Source organism: Muscardinus avellanarius (assembly GCF_963383645.1).
Source record: "Muscardinus avellanarius genome assembly, chromosome: 11".
NCBI classification, from domain to species: Eukaryota; Metazoa; Chordata; class Mammalia; order Rodentia; family Gliridae; genus Muscardinus; species Muscardinus avellanarius.
The window spans coordinates 46,218,789-46,238,646 of NC_137797.1; the positions used below are offsets into that span (position 1 = coordinate 46,218,789).

Here is a 19,858-nt window from a genome sequence, read left to right on the forward strand (position 1 = left end):
AGCATATTTGGGGCTGGTCTAGAAGAAGTGCTTGGTCAGGAGTCACTCATGCATTAGATATCCACCATTCAGCAGTTTTCCTCAGGAGAGTATGAACTGAATGGAGGGGTGATCAGTAGAAATTCTTGGCCGAGCATCACCTTATATGCTTCCTTTACCAACATAACTGTGGCAGCCACAGCTTTCAGGCAGGCTGACCAATCTACTGCCACAGGATCAATTTTTTGGACAGATAAGCTACTTGTCACTTCCAGGGGCTCAGGGTTTAAACAAGGACTCCTTTGGTAATACCCTGGACCTTGTCCATGAACAAGTGGAATGGTGTAGTAATGTCAGGGAGCTTCAGAACTGAGGCAGGGACTAAGGCCATTTTTAGGGCTTTAAAAACATTTTGTTCAACTTCTGATCATTTGAAAGGGCCATCTGCTCCCAGGCGTGTATGCAGTGGTCTTGCAATCTCAGTAAAACCCAGGATCCACAGCTGGCAATAAGCCAGTGCCCCAGGAATTCCTGCACTTGCCTCTTATTTTTTGAGACTAGGATTTGATGATTGTGGCAATGGGGCTCATAAATAGTGTCCTCTTTCCTTCTCCCAGGCTGTAGCCCACGTAGGTCGCTCAGGTCCAGCAGAGTTGTGTTTGTGAACTTGAATGGGAACATGATAGCCCAGGTCTTGGAGATTTTCCAGGAGTCCCTCTGTGACCTTCTTGCATTCCTCCTCTGTTTCTGAGGCAATGAGGAAAACATCTACATACTGGAGCAGGATGCTTTTAGAGTACACTTGCCAGAAATTCAGAAGGTCCACACTCCGGGCTTCACAAAACAGGGTTGGAGAGTTCTTCAACTCTTGAGGAAGTTGATTCCTTGTTAATTTTTTTTTTGTAAATCCTCCCTCAGGATCTGTCCACTCAAATGCAACAATAGGTTGACTATAGGGGGCTAGTGGCAAGGGAAAGAAAACATTCTTTAACTCAAACACAGTATAAATCTATCTTTTGGGGGGCAGCAAGCTCAGGAAGATGTATGGGTTGGGGACTGTCAGATGAATAGACTCAGAGCATTTGTTGACCTCCCAGAGGCCTTGTACAGGTCAGTACTCATGGATTCATGGTTGTAAAACTGGGAGTAGTGGCAGGTTCAGAGGAGAATGTAAAAGGATCTTCCAATTATACAAATGACTGGTAGAAAATTGGACATAAACTATAAAGGGATGATGACGTACTTCAACTCCCTCTATGAGGGTGCTTTATAAAGGAGAACAGGAGCTGCCTTAGCTGTGGCAAGTACCTGTCTTTCCTCCCCACAAGGGGAGGCCAACCTAGTGTGGGAAGGAGATAAGGGATATGTAGAGAACAAGACTGTTTTCCCCACAGTCATGTAGCATGCAGTTTGATTCTGGATTTCCAGGAACATAAGGAGGAGGGATCCCTAGTTCTTTCAGAGGAGATAGCAGGACAGGAGGTGTTTGGGGTTTACCCAAAAGACAGGCTTTAAAAATAGAATCCTATTTCCCACAGAAAAGGAATACACCTATAACCATGAGGGAGGGTATATAAGGAGTTTGAGCCCTGGTCAATACACAGAAACTGGTTGGGGTGTCCAGGACATTCCGTAACTACACACCAGACAGCCTAAGCCACTTGAACATCCAAAGAGCCCTCATTCTAAAGGTGGGCCATTCAAGTTCACAAAAAGTCCAGTTTTCTCAGGGGAAAACAAATCCCACAATAACTTTCTTTCAAAAAGCCATCTTTGAATTTCCCAACAGTATCCGTGTGTACTGCTGCCCCAGCATCACTTCAGCCACCTTTTATATTTAGTTACAGAGCTGGTGGAATGGAAAAGTTAGGTTTTAATAATTATAAAAAATTATTACGTTGTTTGACAAACACCAAGCACTCATTTAGAACAGACATTTTTTATTCAGATGCTATCATGCAGCCAAGACACCTTCCTTGTACCATTCTCAGCAAAGCAGATTACAGAAGCAGATAATAGCAGTTAAAATTTCTTTTCACATACTGGTTTAGTTATGGGATGTCCCATTGACCTTAGACACTTGCCTTAGACTTCTGCATAAAAGGGACACAATGCCTCAGTGTCTATATCTTAAAGTGTTTGGCTTACACACTCCTCTAGTAATTTCAAAGTCTCTGGTTTAGTTTTCAGGGTTTTGTTCCATCTCAAGTTGACACTTATGTAGGGTGATAGAGATTTAATTTTATTTTTGACAAATGGATAACCAGTTTTTCCCATACTGTTTGTTGAAAAGGCTGCCTTTTCGCTAGTTTGTGTTTGGCACCTTTGTAAAAAATCAATTGGCTTTAAGTGTGTGTATTTGTTTCTGTGTCTTATCTTCTGTTCCATTAGTATCTGTTTTTGTGCCAGTACCATGTTGTTTTTTATTACTTTATCTCTGTAGCATAATTTGAAGTCAGGAATCATGATGTTTCCTGCATGGTTCTTATTGCTGAGAATTAATTTGCCTATTCTGGGTCTTTTGTTACTTCACATGAAATTTAAAACTGATTTTTCTAGGTCTCTGAAGAATGACTGGTAGTTTGATAGGGACTGCATTGATTCTGTTGAATGTAGAACTTTTGGTAGGGTGGCCATTTTGGTAATATTTATTCTGCCTATCCAAGACCTTGGGGGATCTTCTCATCTTCCAAGATCTTCAATTTCTTTCTTTAGTGCTTTATAGTTTTTATTGTAGAGGTCTTTTACCTCTTTAGTTAGATTTATTCCTATTTAATTGTTTTTGAGGTTATTGTGAATGAAATTGTCTTTTGGATTTCTTTTTGAGTGGATTCATGGTTGGCACAAAAGAAGATACTGATGTTTTTTATGGATTTTATGTCCTGCTCTTCTGCTGAATTTGTTAATCAGCTCAAAAGCCTTCATGTCATCTGCAAATTGAAATTTTAGTTCTTCTTTTACTATTTAAATTTCTTTGATATTTTTCTCTTGCCTTATCATTCTTTTTTATTTTTTTCTTTGGTGCATTGTAGTTGTACATCTTAATGGGGTACAAGATGGTGGAGGCATACATGCACAGATCACCAAATTAGCCCTTACCCAGTTCCCACTCCATTCCCTCCCTCTCACTCCTTCTCATGTTTGGCTTAGTGATTGACTTTGATATGTTTGTTTAAGTACATCATGTGCATTAGAGAATTTCTCTCTTCCCCCTTTCCATCCCCTCAGTTAGGTTGAATAATTTGCTCATCTTTAGTATCTCCTTCTTCGCCTAGAGTTTCTCCCATGACCCATTTTCTCACTAGCTTTCACATATTAGGGAGAGCATCTGATTTCTTATGTTTTTGTAACTGACTAATCTCAATTAACATAATGTCCTCTAGTTCCATCCATTTCCCTATAAATGATGTAATTGTGTTTTGCTTCATGGCTGAATAAACTTCCATTGTGTACATATCTCATCATTTTGTAATCCATTAATCTGTTGATAAACATCTTGGCTGGTTCCATAGTTTGGCAATGGTGAATTGTGCAGCTACAAAGTTAGATACACATGCCATAGTTTGGTAATTTGGTTTCCATACTTTTGTGTAGATACTCAGAAGTGATATTGCTGGACCATATGGTAAGTTCATTCCCATTCTTCTGAGAATCCTCCAAACTGTTTTCCAAAATGGTTGCACTAATCTGCAATCCCACCAACATCATATTAGAGTTCCCAGTTCTCCACATCCATCTAAGGATATGTTGTTGTTTGTAGTTTGAATAATTGCCATTCTAGATAGAACTAGGCGAAATCTCAGAGTAGTTTTGTTTTTTTGTTTTTTGTTTTTTTTTGGTGGTACTGGGGTTCCTGGAAACCCTTTTACATCTGGGATACACTCCCAGACCTACTTTATACTTTTTATTTGGGAACAGGGTCTCTTAAGCCAGTGCGGCTGGCTTCGAACCTGTTTGATCCTCCTGCCTCCGCCTTCCAAGCGCAGGGATTACAAGCGTGTACCACCATGCCCGGCTCAGAGTAGTTTTTAATTTGCATTTCTCTGATTGCTGATGATGTTGAGCATTTTTTCATGCATTTAGTGGCAATTTGAATTTCTTCTTTTGTGAAGTGTCTATTTAGTTCACTTGCCCATTTTTTATTGGGTTATTTGTTTTCTTAATACTGAGTTTCTTGAGTTCTTTGTATAGTCTAGATATTAGTCCTCTATTGGAGGAGTAGATGACAAAAATCTTCTTCCAATCTGTTGGCTCTCAGTTGAGGTTCTTGATAGTTACCTTCACTGTACAGAAGCTCTTCAGTTTAATGCAATCCCACATATTGATTCACCTTTTAGTTTCTTGTGCTTTTTGGGTCTTATTGAGAAAGTTTTTATCTGTGCCTGTGTTGGACATATGCCCTGTTCAAGGAACCACAAAGTCTCTCGTCTAATTTCCAAGTCTCTGCATTGTTTTGAATTGACTCTGAAGCAGGGTGAGAAAGTAGGATTTATTTCCATTTTTCTGTATATGGTTAACCAGTTTTGCCAACACCATTTGTTGAACAGGCGATCTCTTTTTCATTGTATGTTTTTGACCCCTTTGAAAACACTTAATTGGCTGTAAGTGTGCAAATTTGTTTCTGAGTCTTCTATTCTGCTCCACAGATCTATGTATCTTTTTTTTTGTGCCAGCACCATGCTGTTTTTATTACTATGGCTTTGTAGTATACTTTAAAGTCAAGTATTGTGATGCCTCTTGCATGGTTTCTGTTTCTGAGAACTACTTTGGCTATTCTGGATTTTTTGTTGTTCCAAATGAATTTAAGGGCTGATTTTCCTATGTCTGTGAGGAATGACCTTGGTAATTTAATGGGTATTTCATTGACTCTGTAGATCACTTTTGGAAATATGGCCATTTTGATTATATTTATTCTGTCTATTCATGAACATGGAAGACCTTTCCATCTTCTAAGGTCTTCTTTGATTTTTTTTAGTGTTTTATAATTTTCTTTGTAGAGGATTTATAGTTCCCTGATTAAGTTTATTCCTAAGTATTGTATTTTTTTGTGGGATGTCCTGAGTGGAAATCTTTTCTGTATTTCTTTTTCAGTGGATTTATGGTTGGTATACAAAGAGCTTCTGATTTTTTTTTTTTTTTTTTGGTGGTACTGGGGTTCCTGGAAACCCTTCTACCTCCTGGCTACAATCCCAGACCTATTTTATATTTTTATTTGAAAACAGGGTCTCTTAAAGGAGCGAGGCTGGCTTCAAACCTGCGTGATCCTCCTGTCTTCACCTCTCAAGCATGGGGATTACAAGCATGCACCTCCATGCCCAGCAGAGCTTCTGATTTTTAAAGATTGATTTTGTATCCAGACACTTTGTTGAATTTTTTGATCAGTTCTATAAGCCTTTTGGTTGAGTTTGTTGGATACTCTAAGTTTAGTATCATATCATCTACAAATAGTGAAAGTTTTGGTTTTTCTTTTTCTATTTGACTCCTTTGATTTCCTTTTCTTGCCTTATTGCTCTGGCTAGAGTCTCTAGTAATATATTGAAAAGAATTGGTAATAATGGACATTCATGCCTTGTTCCTATTTTTAGGGGAATTTCTCTATGTTTTTTCCCATTTAATATGATGTTGGCTGTGGGCCTATAAGTAGTTTGCCTTTTTGATGTTGAGATATGTCCCTTCTATTCTGATTCTCTGCAGTGCTTTTAGCATAAATGATGTTGGATTTTGTGAAATGCCTTTTCAGTGTCTATTGAAATGATCATATGATTTTTGTCTTTGATTCTCTTTATGTGATGAAATACATAGATTGATTTTTGTATGTTGAACCAGCCTTGCATACCTGAAATGAACCCTACCTGGTCAATGTGATTTTCTTGATGTGGATTTGAATGTGTGTTGCTAGTATTTTGTTTAGCAGTTCTGTATCCAAGTTTATCTAAGATATAGGCCTGTAGTTTTTCTTCCTTGAGCAGTCTTTATATTGTTTTGGTAGTAATGTGATGTTGGCTTCATAGAATGTATTTGGGAGAGTCCCATTTTTTTTTCTTCTTCTATTTCATGAAATACATTGAGGAGTATCAGGATCAGCTCTTCTATAAAATTCACTTGTGAAACCATCTGGCCCTGGGCTTTTCTTTGATGACAGGCTCTTTATTGTGTTTTAATCTCTTTGATTGCTATTACTTGGTTTAAATTTTCTACATCTTCTATACTCAATTTAGGAAGGTTGTGTTTGTCTAGGAAATTGTCAATTTCCTCCAGATTTTTCATTTTTTTGGAGTATAGTTTTTCAAAGTTTTTTCTGATAATCCTCTGGATTTCTACACTGTCACTGGTAACATATCCTTTTCATCTTTTATCTTTGTAATTTGCATTGATTTTCTCTCTTTTTGGTTAAGTTGGCTAGTGGTTTATCTATATTATTAATTTTTTTTGAGAAACCACCTTTTGGTTTTGTTGATTATATGTATTTTTTTATTCTCTACTTCGTTGATTTCTGGTTTGATTTTAATAATTTCCTGTCTTTTACTGGCTTTGGGGTTAGATTATTCTTGTTTTGAAGGGCTTTGAGGTATGTCATTAGGTTATATATTTGATGATTTTCTGTTCTTCTTATGTGGGCACTCAGTGCTATGAACTTTCCCCTAAATACTGCCTTCAAAGTGTCCCAGAGGTTTTTGATATGTTGTATCTCTATTTTGATTTGTTTCTAGAAATTTTTTGATTTCATGCCTTACTTCTTTTTTTTTTTTTTCTTTTTTCTTTTGGTGGTACTGGGGTTCCTGTAAGCCCTTCTTCCTCCTGGCTACACTCCCAGACCTATTTTATATTTTTGAAACAGGGTCTCTTACGCCAGCGCGGCTGGCTTCGAACCTGCGCGATCCTCCTGTCTCCGCCTCCCAAGCGCGGGGATTACAAGCGTGCGCCACCACGCCCGGCATGCCTTACTTCTTCTATAACTCATTCTTCATTCAGCAATGTGGTGTTCATTTTCCACATGTTTATGTGGTTTCTCTAGGTCTTCTTATAGTTGATTTCTAGTTTCATTCCATTATGATCTGAAATGACACAGGGAAATATATATCATATTTTTTGAATTTGCTAGTGCTCACTTTGTGGCCAGGATGTGATCTATTTTGGAGAATGTTCCATGAGAAGCTGAGAAAAATGTGAATTCTGCTGTAGATAGGTGGAATATTTTATATGTGTTTAATAGGTCCATTTGGTTAATGGTTTTCTTTAAATTTGTGGCATCTTTACTGACCTTTTGTCTAAAATATCAGTCTAATGGTGTGATAGGGGTGTTGAATTCTCCAAGTATTTTTGAGGATTTATGTGTGACTTACTGTCACAAAGAGTTTAATGAAAGTAGCTACACCTATGTTTGGGGCATAAATGTTGACTATCGTTATTTCCTCTTGCTGGATTGATCCTTTTACTAGTATAAATGACCTGCTTTGTCTCTTTTAATAAGCTTAGGCTTGAAGTATAACTGGTTTGATATCATAGTTGCTACTCCTGATTGTCTTCAGATTTTGTTGGTATGTATTATCTTGCTCCAGCCCTTGACCTTAAGTTTGTTACTATCTTTACTTGTAAGTTGTGTTTCTTGCAGGCAACAGATAGATGGATTCTGGATTTAATCCATTTTGTCATCTTATGTCTTTTTATAGAGAAGTTGAGGTCATTATGGTCAGTGTTATTATTGAGAGATGATTTTTAATTCTTAACATATTGAGATTTAACTTCTGTTTGAGGTAGTGTTTATTCTTCTTTGCTTAGTTTTTTGCTGGATAGAAATTCATGTTTCTCTGCTTCTGGCATGTATTTTTTTAATTTCTCCTTTGCAGTTAATCTCGTTGAGTATTTTCTCTAGTACTAGTTTGGAAGACATAAATTTCTTCAGCCTCTGCAGTCTCTCTCTGTGCAAACACTGAGTGACACCAACACCTTTCCTGATGCAAACCTGGTTCTTTGAGTCTTTCTTAGTCGATGCAAATGGCCAGTACCAATGGGGCTGGATCTAATGTTAACCACAGGCCACCTTCCATGCTTTCTACACATGTGGAGTCTTGGTCTCTCCCTGCTTCTCTAGGTGTGGATGGCTCAGAGAGCAAACAATATAAGAGTCTCTGTTCTCTATAGCCACTGCTGGACTGGTCTGACTTCTCCCTATTCACCACAATTGGGTGGTCTCTGGTGATCCCAGAGATCCTAATAATTGGATCTAGTGTTAAGTGTAGGTCTTTTCCCACATTTTCCACGGATGTAGATCCTGAGTCATTCTGAGTCTCTGCTATGTCCAACAGCGACTCTATCCCTACCTTCTCTGGGTTAAACCACAAAGTCTCAAACCTCAGGGGTTTATCAAGGTTGTGTGAGTCCCTGGAAGTGCTGTGCTGGGTGTTCTTCCTCAGGTATGTTGGCTTCACTTACAGTGTTGAGTATCTCTCTGGATCTCTGGAGGTGTGGTGAGCTCAGCTGACACTGCTACAAGTTTTAGCCAGTGTTTGCACAGGAGGAACTGATGCCTTACTGTTCTGATGATCTGCATCTGCTTACTTCAGGTCCTTGGTTGTTTTCCTGTCTCTGACATCAGGTGCAGTGAGGCAAGATGGTGTTATTGTGGTACCTGTGGCCCCAAGGCGGGTGTGTTTCTTTTCTGCTCTCTGATCGGTCTTCAAACCTTTATTTCCTGTCATCTTGTATTTATTGTGCTATTTTTTCTAGTTATAGTATTTTCTGGCTTTCATAGAATGCTGTTATTAAGGCAAAGGAGATCAGTGGTCAGCAGGACTGGTATGTACTGCTTTCCTAGGTAGTCATCTTCTTAGAAGTCTCTCTTTATCATTTTTGTAAGAGTCTCAAGTATTATATTGAAAAGGAATCGTGATAGTTGGCATCCTTGTGTTTTTTCTTGATTTTAAAGGGAATTTTTGCAGTTATTTTTTCCCATTCAGTATTACATTGGCTTTGAGTTCATTGTATATTGTCTTAATGATGTTGAGGCAAGTTCTTTTGATTCTGATTTTCTGTACTTTTTCTTTTAAACATGAAGAGATGTTGGATTCCGTCAAATGCTTTTTCAGAATCTATCGAGATGATAATAAGATTTTTGTCTTTAGTTCTATTTATGTTTTGATTTGAGTATGTTGAACCAATATTGCATCTCTGGAATGAAACCAACTTGGTCATGTTGTACAGTTTTCTTGATATGGTTTGAATATGTATCACTAGTATTTTGTTTAAAAATTTTGCATCTATATTTATCAAGGATATTTGTCAATAATTTTTTTTCTTGAGTGATCTTTATTTGGTTTTAGTATTAAAGTTATACTGGCCTCATAGAAGAAGTTTGAAGGGATTTTATCTCTTTTGATTTTACAGAATAACTTGTTGCCAGGCATGGTGTTGTATGCATGTAATCCCAGCATTCGGGAGGTGGAGGATTGTGGTTCACTGACAGCCTCAGCTACTTAGCAAGGCACTTCACAACTGTGAGACCCTGTTTCAAATATTAAAATACAAAAAAATAGGACTTGCAGTGTACCTCAGAGGTGCAATTCCCCTGTGTTCCATCCCCAGTACTAAAAAAAAAAGTAAAGAAAAGAAAAAAAAAAAAGAAAAAGAAAGGAAGGAAGGAAGGAAGGAAGAAAAGAATAATTTGTAACTTATTTAGTTTAGTTCTTCTGTAAATGTCTTGTAAATTTGGCTGGAGATTTCTCTAGACCTGGGCTTTGTTTTTCATTGCTATTTCTTTTTTCTTGCTGTTGTTTGGGTTTAGGTTTTCTATATCCTCTTGACTCAATTTAGGTAGGCTCTGTGTCTATAAATCTATCCATTTCTTCTGTTTTCCAGTTTATTGGAGTATAGATTTTTGAAGTAAATTCTGTTGATCCCCTGGTTTTCTCTACTATCTGTGGTGATTTCTCCTTTTTCATTTCTGATTTTGATAACTTTGATTGATTCATTTGGGTAGATTGACTCGAGATTTATCAATTTTGTTAATCTTTTAAAAGAACCAGCTGTTTGTTTTGTTGATTTTATATTATTCTCAATTTCATTGAATTTTGCTCTTTTTAATAATCTTTAGAATTATTAATTCTAGGATTTTTATTTCTTCCCTTATTTCTTCTATCATCCAGCCCTCATTCAAAAGTATATTTTTCAGTCTCCATGTATTTATATAATTTATTTTGGTCTTACTGTTGCTAACTTACACTTTTATTCTGATATGATTTAAAAAGATACAAGGAATTATGTTATATTTTTTTGAATTTGCTTGTATTTGCTTTGTGGTCCAGAATGTGGTCTGTTTTAGAGAAAGTTCCATGAGCAGTCAAGAAGCTGGGAAGAATGTGTAATCAGCTGTTGTTGGTTGGAATATTCTGTATATATCTATTAGGTAGATTTGGCTTATATCATGCTTTAGCTCCAAAGAGTTTGTACTCAACTTTTCCCTGGAATATTGATGTAATGGTGTGACCAGTGTGTTGAAATCTCTGATATTATTATTGTATTTAGGTCTATTTGTGACCTAATATTCTGTAGACTTTGTTTTATGAATGTGGTTGCACTCATATTTGGAGCATAAATGTTTATTATCATTATATCTTCTTATTGGATTGTTTCTTTTAATAGTTAGAAGTGACCCACTTTGTCTCATCTGATAAGTTGTACTGAAATTCTATTTTTGTCAAATATGAACATTATTACTCCTGCTTGTTTTCAGTCTCCATTTTCATATATATATATTTTACCTTCCTTTCACCTTTTGTCTATGGATATATTTGCCTGTAAGGTGAGGTTTTGGAAGCAGCATATATTTGGTTTATGTTCTTTAATATGCATTGACAGTCTATTTCTTTTAACCGGGCAGTTTAGATCTTTGACATTAAATGTTATTAATGAGAGGTTATTTTTATTTCTTCTCATTTTGAGTTCTCTAGTATTTGAGTATGTTCTCTAGTATTGACTTAGCACTCATGAATTCTTTTAGTTTCTGCTTGTCTTGGAATATCTTTATTTCTCAGTCACTTTTGAATGATATCTGGAGATAGCAGTCTTGGTTGAAAGGGTTTTATTATGTTTTTTTTTTTTTTCAGGGTTTGGAGTACATCATAACATCTCTTCTGGCATTCATGACTGGGTTGAGAAGTCAGGAGTAATTCTATTTTGCCCCTGATGTCACTTGTTTTTTGTTAATTTTGATGCATTTAAAATTCTTTCTTTGGTCTTTGTGTTAGTCATTTTGATTATTATGTGGTATGAAGAAGTTCTTTAATTTTGTTGGTGTTCTAATGGGTGCACAACTCTTTTTCTTTGTTTGGGCAATATTCTGATATTATTTCTCTGAAATAATATGCTCTTGGTTTGTGCTTCTAGAAATAAAAATGCTCTTGGTTTGTGCTTCTAGACCTTCTTACCTACTATTTGTAAATCAGATCATTTCATATTATTGACGTGAGGCAGAGGCTTTGGGAACAGGAGGGATTAAAGAGGTCATCTGTATCATCTTCTTTAAGGTGAGGGGATGTGAGCAGAGAGATGAGAGACTGGTGAATGCCAGGATATCAAGAGATTGGGACCTACCAGCCCATAAGATAACATTCAAAGTAAGGACTGAAGTTGGGCAAAAATATTGTTTCCCCAAAACCCAATTCTGACCAATCATAAAAGAGCAAATGGAAAACCTCAGCATGGTTTAAGAATCTAACCTCTCAAGATCTTAGGTGGTTAGAACTTAAATGGTTACCCTCTTTTCAAAACCTCCAATCACTATGTGACAAGGGCAGCTGTTTTAGTCTTCCATTTTTTCTCTGACTTAAAATATACTTTCATATTTCTATACCCTTCATAGATCTTAGACTTCATTTATTGAACTCCACTGGACAAGAACCCCATGAAAGGAGACATTCCCCTTTTTTATCTCATATTTCTGGATCTTCTCTATATTGTTGACTGTGTGGTCAATTTTGAATAAGCTTTCTTTTAAGAGTGAGACTTTATTTTTTATGTGGACTAGTGTGGCATAGTTGGTTTCTGTTGAGACCTTTTATTCATTTATTGTTTTCTTCACTTTGTTCAAAACCTCTTTTTGGTTCTTATTTAAAGCCTCAGTTTCTTTATTCATATGCTCTTTCATTTTCTGCATACTTTCTCTGATTTCACTTATGAAGTCTTTGTATTGAAAATCAAAATACTGAATTCTTATTCTGGCATTCTCCTTTCTGCAGTTCAGTATTGGTGATCTCTCTTGTTGTTGAGTTATAGAAGTTTATTGTTTTCTCACTGGTCTTTATTTTCATGTTTTTAGAATTCTCAGGTTTGTATTTCTGTTTTCTTGGCATTCTCTTAAATTTGGTATGAGAATACTATGTCTGTTTGGTGTCCCTTTATAACAAAGCCTATATTGGAGGCGTACATTTGCCTAAATGAATCTTTCTCTTACAATCAAACTTTTGAGTTTCTCTCCCAGAACCTTTTAAACAAGGTATAGTTCTTAGTCATTGCTGGCAAACAGAAGTCTTTAATTGGCTGCAGGACCAGCCAAATTAGCAGGTCCAGAAACTATGATGTTCCATTCAGAGCTTCTGGACTGCTGGTTGGGATTTAATGCCCTATAGACAGCACCACTTCTCCTCTGCTTGTAAATTCATGAGACCCTGTAGAACATTGACCTCTGGTATCTGTGGACATTGACTCTAAACTCAGCAGGGTAAGAAATTACTATGTTGTGAGATTGCCTAGGGATACCACTGCTAATCTTCTGGTTGTGATCATATGGATCCCTGCTAGTCACTAGCATCTGTGACCTCCAGGCACAAACTACTAGCAGATACAGTTATGTTCCCACCCTGTAGCTGCAACCACATGAATCTCTCCTGGCCCCTAGCCTTCCTGCTCTGGCAGGGAGAAATTGTACTGTTCTGAGCCTGGGGCTTAGGTGGCTTATTTATTTAGCCCCAGTGACACTTCTAGGCAGCTGCGTTCATGTGAAACTTTGTTGGCCTGCAGCCTTGGTCTTTGTGGTGTCCAAATACTAGTGAGCATGAGTTTTTAGCTTTCTAAGCCTGTAGCATGGTTGACTGAATTATTTTACCCTATAGATAACACTGCTTGCCATTCTATGGTGATTGCTGGGGACCCTGTAGGGGTGTGGTAAGCTGCTGATCCTAGTTCCTTTCCAAATGAGTGACTGTTTATTCACATTTCTGCCAAGCCTGACTGTAACTTACACCCTCACCTTGATAGGGCTAATTGCAAACTTACAGACGTTGAGGGTCTGTTTATTGCCTTAAAGGTCCCCGTATCTACACACACTCCCACTGGGGCTGTTTGTTAACTCACAGTCTTGATGAACACTGCTTAAGTCCTTGCAGGAAGGGATGAATTCAGTTGCAACCATAGTTCATTGGGAAATTTAACTGGTTGGTCTATAGATTCATGGTGGTCTCGAGGAGGTGGGTTTTAGCTACTGTGTTTCCTGAAGGAAGGTCCCATCATTTCTCAGTCTGAGTTCAACTAGCTACAAGGGTTTGCTAGGCTGTTTGGCTGAGCAGTCTGGCATGTCACAGTCTTGAGATATTCAAGCATGGATAGAAGAATGTAATTGTGTTTGGTAATAGTTTGCTGCAATCACTAGCTTCACAAGATTCTGCTGCTTCTTTGCTAGAATGAGTCACTGAGAGCTGCCAGTCTTAGCAGCCACTAGCCCTGGTGTGTACTTTCCAAGATGGTGCCACCTTCCTTTCCACTCACAAGATGAGATGCAGGGAACTTTTTTTCAGTCTTCTGCTTTTGATCAGTGTCCAATTGCACCACATTTCTACTATTTTTCTTCTGTTGAGTTATGATTGCTTTTCTTCTCTGGCCGAAAAGCAGTCTTCCTGCTGGTTGAATTCTGAGTCTTGAGCAACCAAAATGTGCCATCTCCTCCGAGGCTGGGATCGGAGCTTGCCGAGGGGTTAGGCTGGTGCCGGGGCCAGTGGTCATAATTGGAGCCTTCCATGAGGCAAGGCCGCTACTGAGGCCTCCGAGGCCAGGATCAGAGACTGTCGAGGGGTTAGACCAGTGCTGGGGCCAGCAAGGCTGGCACCGGAGCCTGCGTGAGGCAAGGCAGATGCTGGGGCCTCCGAGGCTGAGATTGGAGCCTGCCGAGGGGTTAGGCCAGTGCCAGGGCCAGCGTGGCTGGGATCGGAGCCTGCTGTGAGGCAAGGCCGGTGCTGGGGCCTCCGAGGCCAGGATCGGAGTCTGTTGAGGGGTTAGGCCAGTGCTGGGGCCAGCGACTGGCATTGGAGTCTTCCGTGAGGCAAGGCCACTACTGAGGCCTCCGAGTCCAGGATCGGAGCCTGCCAAGGGATTAGGCCGGTGCTGGGGCCAGGGAGGCTGGCATCAAAGCCTGCCGTGAGGCAAGGCCGGTGCTGGGGCCTCCGAGGCCAGGATAAGAGCCTGCTGAGGGGTTAGGCCGGTACCGGGGCCAATGGCCGGCATCGGAGCATGCTGTGAGGCAAGGCCGCTACTGGGGCCTCCGAGGCTGGGATCGGAGCCTGCCAAGGGGTTAGACCGATGCTGGGGCCAGCGGCCAGCATTGGAGTCTGCCATGAGGCAAGGCTGGTACATGGGCCTCCGAGGCCAGGATAAGAGCCTGCCAAGGGGTTAGGCCGGTGCCGGGGCCAATGGGTGGCATTGGAGTCTGCCATGAGGCAAGGCTAGTGCTGGGGCCTCCGAGGCCGGGATTGGAGCCTGCCGAGGGGTTAGGCCACTGCCGGGGCCAGCGGCCAGCATCGGAGCCTTCCGTGAAGCAAGGCCACTACTGAGGCCTCCGAGGCCGGGATTGGAGCCTGCCGAGAGGTTAGGCCGGTACTGGGGCCAGCAAGGCTGGCATCAGAGCCTGCAGTGAGGCAAGGCCAGTGCTGGGGCCTCCGAGGCTGGGATTGGAGCCTGCCAAGGGGTTAGACTGATGCTTGGGCCAGCGGCCAGCATTGGAGTCTGCCATGAGGCAAGGCTGGTGCATGGGCCTCCGAGGCCAGGATAAGAGCCTGCCAAGGGGTTAGGCCGGTGCCGGGGCCAATGGGTGGCATTGGAGTCTGCCATGAGGCAAGGCTAGTGCTGGGGCCTCCGAGGCCGGGATTGGAGCCTGCCGAGGGGTTAGGCCACTGCCGGGGCCAGCGGCCAGCATCGGAGCCTTCCGTGAAGCAAGGCCGCTACTGAGGCCTCCGAGGCCAGGATTGGAGCCTGCCGAGAGGTTAGGCCGGTACTGGGGCCAGCAAGGCTGGCATCAGAGCCTGCAGTGAGGCAAGGCCAGTGCTGGGGCCTCTGAGGCCGGGATCGGAGCCTGCCGAGGGGTTAGGCTGGTGCTGGGGCCAGCGAGGCCGGGATCGGAGCCTGCCATGAGGCTAGGCCGGTGTTGGGGCCTCTGAGGCTGGGATCGGAACCTGCCGAGGAGTTAGGCCGGTGCCGGGGCCAATGACCAGCATCGGAGCCTGCTGTGAGGCAAGGCCGCTATTGGGGCCTCCAAGGCTGGGATCAGAGCCAGCTGAGAGGTTAGGCTGGTGTCAGGGCCAGTGAGACCAGAATCAGGGGCTCCCATGAGGCAAGGCCGCTGCTTGAGCCAGCAAGGTCTGAATCATTCCATCGGGTAGCCAGGCCACTACTGGGGTCGTCAAGAGTGGGATTGGTACTTGCAACGTGGCATGCACAGAGCAATATCGCAGAAAATAAAAATCAGATGTTTCCCCTAATCAGCAAAAACTAGGAGGAAAGGGGCAGCAGGAAGAGGTCGAGCTATAGAAAGGGCCCTATAGTGAAGCAACTAAGGTGACCAATCAGAGGGTATGGAATAGTGGAGGACGGAGCCTCTTTAAAACACAGGAGGTACATAAACAAATGTGTCAAAGTTAATCACCAAACAAGCATGGGATGGAGGGAAGGGGAGGGAATTGGATGGGGATTGGATGAGGGCTAATTGGATGATGTGTGCTTGTATATCCTCTCAAGTCTTGTATTCCAATGTGATATATGACCACAATGCACCAATAAAAAAAAAAAGAATTAAAATGCAGGTTTTATTTTAAAAATTTAACCAGTTACTTATATTGTTTTGCAAGAGCTGTGAGGAATTAAATCACATAATGAACAGCAAGAAGGGTAGAATGAACATCCAAATGGTTGTGGTCAGTGATGTCTATCTAGATTCATTTGATGATATTAGGGACACGTCGTTTAAGACCAAATGTATGACAAATCCCTCTCTTCCCACCATGGAATGGGAAAGAGTCCAGTTTCTAGGTTGCTGTGTAAAAGTTGGGAACAGCTCATTTGTAAAATTGGATATATTAATAAAAATTACAAAATTGGAAATTACTATGTATTTTGTTAAATAATAAAAAATAGGCAATAAAATTTGGAATAAAAAATGTGCCATCTCCTTCTATTCCACCATACTTAATATAAAAAGTACTTTCTTTAAAGTACATTTAAGCATGTAGAAAGAGATAAATTTTTTTTTATTGAACAAGAAACTTGAGAGCCATTTACACTTTTTAAATTTAAGATTCCTTTTTGTACAGTTTACTTAAAATTTTTGTGTAGTGAATAAACATAGAATTGATTTTGAGGACTGAAGGTTATAATAACTCTCCTCCAAATTTCTAATAATCTGTTGTAGAACAAAATAGTCCCATTTTGCTTAACAGTGATTTCAAGTGAACTGCAGTTCTTATAAGAGAATTTTATAGTGTTAGTATTATTTAATAGTTGTTAGTATATGTATTGTCCTTTAAACATGTCATTGTTTACTTCTTTCTCTTTAATTTTATGTTGAATATAAAAATAAAATTGCTTAATAATTTCAAAATTAGTTAAGTTCAACATTGTTTATTTTTCCTTTTGTCTTTTCCTGTGTAATAATGATAACTGAGTTGCTTAAGTAGTTTTAATTTTATGTGTCATTGAATTGATGATGAGGACTTTGCTTTTGTTGCTGGGTAAGCCTTTTAGTTTCAGAAATCCCATACTTTTATTTTGCATTCAAAGTACAGAGGACAGCTTAGCAAGCTAAACACTTTAAAAAAAAAAAAAAAAAGAAGCCGGGCGTGGTGGCGCACGCTTGTAATCCCCGCGCTTGGGAGGCAGAGACAGGAGGATCGCGCAGGTTCAAAGCCAGCCACACGCGCTGGTTTAGGAGACCCTGTTTCCAAATATAAAAATGTAAAAATAGGTCTGGGAGTGTAGCCCGGAGGTAGAAGGGCTTCCAGGAAGCCCAGTACCACCAAAAAAAAAAAAAAAAAGAGAGAGAGAGAGAAAAGAGAAAATCTTGTTCCTAATTTCTTAGAAAATAGACAAAAAAAACCCTTATTTTTGTTTATCACTACAAATTAAAACCTATTCATATGTCCATCTGTAGGATAAAAGTTGTTTACAACTTATGGTTTATTTAATATTAAGGTTTAATGGCACATATAATTTATTTTTAACCTAGAAAATATTTTTTACTTTGATTAAGTAATTTATTAGAAAAAATACTGTAAAGTTTAATAAAAATAGGATATCCCAAATCTATTTCAGTACAATGATATTAAGTATATGATATTTGTTGTGGGAAATATTTTCTGATGTCTAAGAGGAGAAAAAAATAAGTTATGGAATATAAAGGCTTAGACATTTACTAGTTTGGCTATTTGAAATATAAATTTAAGTAAGAATTGTTTTTCATTGAAAAAAATTATGCTAAAACCTATCTACTTGAAAATATAAATAATAAGCAGAGAAAGAGAATTCTCTTGCCCAAATTTTAGTTTTATATGGATTAGATTTGGATTAATTTTACCTTTGACTAATACTAATTCAGTTTGTGTTATGTTTTTGTCTTTATGTAGCACAATATACAGTCCTTTTATTTAAGCTTTTTTTTATAAAGCAATCACTTTGTTCTCAATTACTCATGTATGTTTTTGAAAGAGCAATTTTCTTGATATCCAAAAAAGATTTACTTCCTTTTATTTGCAGAACACTTTACAAGGATTATTATCTATTAGAGAACTTCTGGTTTGTGTAACTGATCCAGCTCTTACACTAACTTTGTCCACCTTGTTAGACAAATAGGGCGATATCCTCACTTTAGTCTGTTAATTAAAATGCAACCTTGACTCAGGCTTGGTGGTACATACTTGTAATTCCAGTACTTGGGAGGCTGAGCCAGGAGACTTGCAGGTTTCTGCCCAGCCTCAGCAACTTGTGAGGCCCTCAGCAGCTCAGTGAGACACTTTATTTTTTATTTTTTTGGTACTGGAGGTGTCACCCAGGGGCTTTTCTATCCCCGGGCTATACTCCCAGACCTATTTTTTGTATATACTTTATTTGGAAAAAGGGTCTCACTAGATTTCTGAGAGCCTCACTAAGTAGCTGAAACTGGCTTTGAACCTGTGTGATCCTCTCAAGCACTGGAATTATAAGCATGCATCACCACACCTGTATTAAGACCCTGTTTTGAAGTAAATAATAAAGTAGGGTTCAGAGTGTAGATTAGAGGTAAAATGTCACTGGGTGCAATCTCCAGACCACACATACACACACACACATAATAACCTGACTATTAAATGTTTTTAGAGGACTATATATATTTTTTTACCTTTTTTGCTTTTATATATGTACCTCTATTTTCTTTTTTATTTTCTAACCACACTCTTAGCTTTCTCTCATCTTTAATTTCTTTTTCCTTGTTAATTTTTTAATGTTTAATGTTAAATCCTGGATACAGACCAATGCAAAAAAAGGGGGGAGGGTAAGGGATGGAAAGTTAGTAATATGAAGTAATTTCATTTTATGTTTAAATAATTTGGAGGATAGTTCAACATGATTTTACATTGTAAAAAAGATTTTACAAGCATTTCTTCACAATTATTCATAATTTTACTAATTTTTGCAGAAACTATTTCAAAGTAAGTGTCTTACAGGTCAGTCCACAGAGGAAGAAATCAAATCATCTTTTCTAGAAACATTGAAAGTGGCCTGCAGCAAGTCTGATGAAGTATCATATGGTGAATTTGAAGATTACTATGAAGGTCTAAGTTTAGAGATAGAAGATGATGAAGATTTTGTTAACATCTTATGTACTCCATGGGGAATTTAGTTTTAGCAATGTTTATGTCATCAGCATTAAATATTTCATAGGAGAGCTAAATTGAATGTAAATTCTGAGCACAACCTGGAATATATTTTTCTAGGACTATATCTATTTTGTTTGTTCATTTGGAGTATTTTTTTTCATCAAAAAGGTTGCGTCTGAAAAGAGAAGAATTCAGAAAAATAAATGGCGGGATCTGTGTGTGTGTCCATGTGCATGTACACATGCTTTCCTATTTAAGATATGTACTTTTGGCTTATTACTTACCTTAAATATATTTTAGAGGTCATTTTTTGTTAGTGTCAATAGGAAAATTATGTCTGAGTGCATCTGTATAGAAACCAAGTTTCCTGTTCTTTCACCTTTTTTATTTGCAATCTTTCTGCAGAATATAATTGCCACTATTTTGAAGGATGAGTTGGAATTGAGATAATAGACTCTATGGCTGACATATACAGCTTGTTTTGCAAATGAAAAAGTTGAAGGAATAAGAGGATATGCAAGAGCAATTTTGTAAGGTGTTATTGTAGATATTTTGTGTAAGAATAGTAACTTAGAAACTTACCCCTACAATGTTCATTTAAACAAATTTGTCTTGTAAATTATTGTCTTCTAAATTGTATACTGGTAGTTTTGTATGCATTCATGGCATTTTTTAACTATTATATTCAGTATGACTTTGTCTCCCTCCTCCCTTCCCTAATCTCTTAGTTACTCCCCTCGAAGCCTTGTTCATCTTTATGATGCTAATATCTA

General features: G+C 38.9%; 1 protein-coding gene across 2 annotated transcripts in view; it reads left to right on the plus strand.

The window, feature by feature from the left end:
* The window catches only part of CAPS2 (calcyphosine 2), a gene marked incomplete at both ends in the record, with an annotated part of 79,805 nt that extends 60,697 nt beyond the window's left edge, over positions 1–19,108 (plus strand). For both annotated transcript variants that reach the window (XM_080706331.1, XM_080706332.1), the window contains one exon: positions 18,933–19,108. In XM_080706331.1, coding sequence (XP_080562457.1) covers positions 18,933–19,108 — 176 coding nt within the window. The remainder of the gene's footprint in view (positions 1–18,932) is intronic.
* Positions 19,109–19,858: the final 750 nt, after the last annotated feature.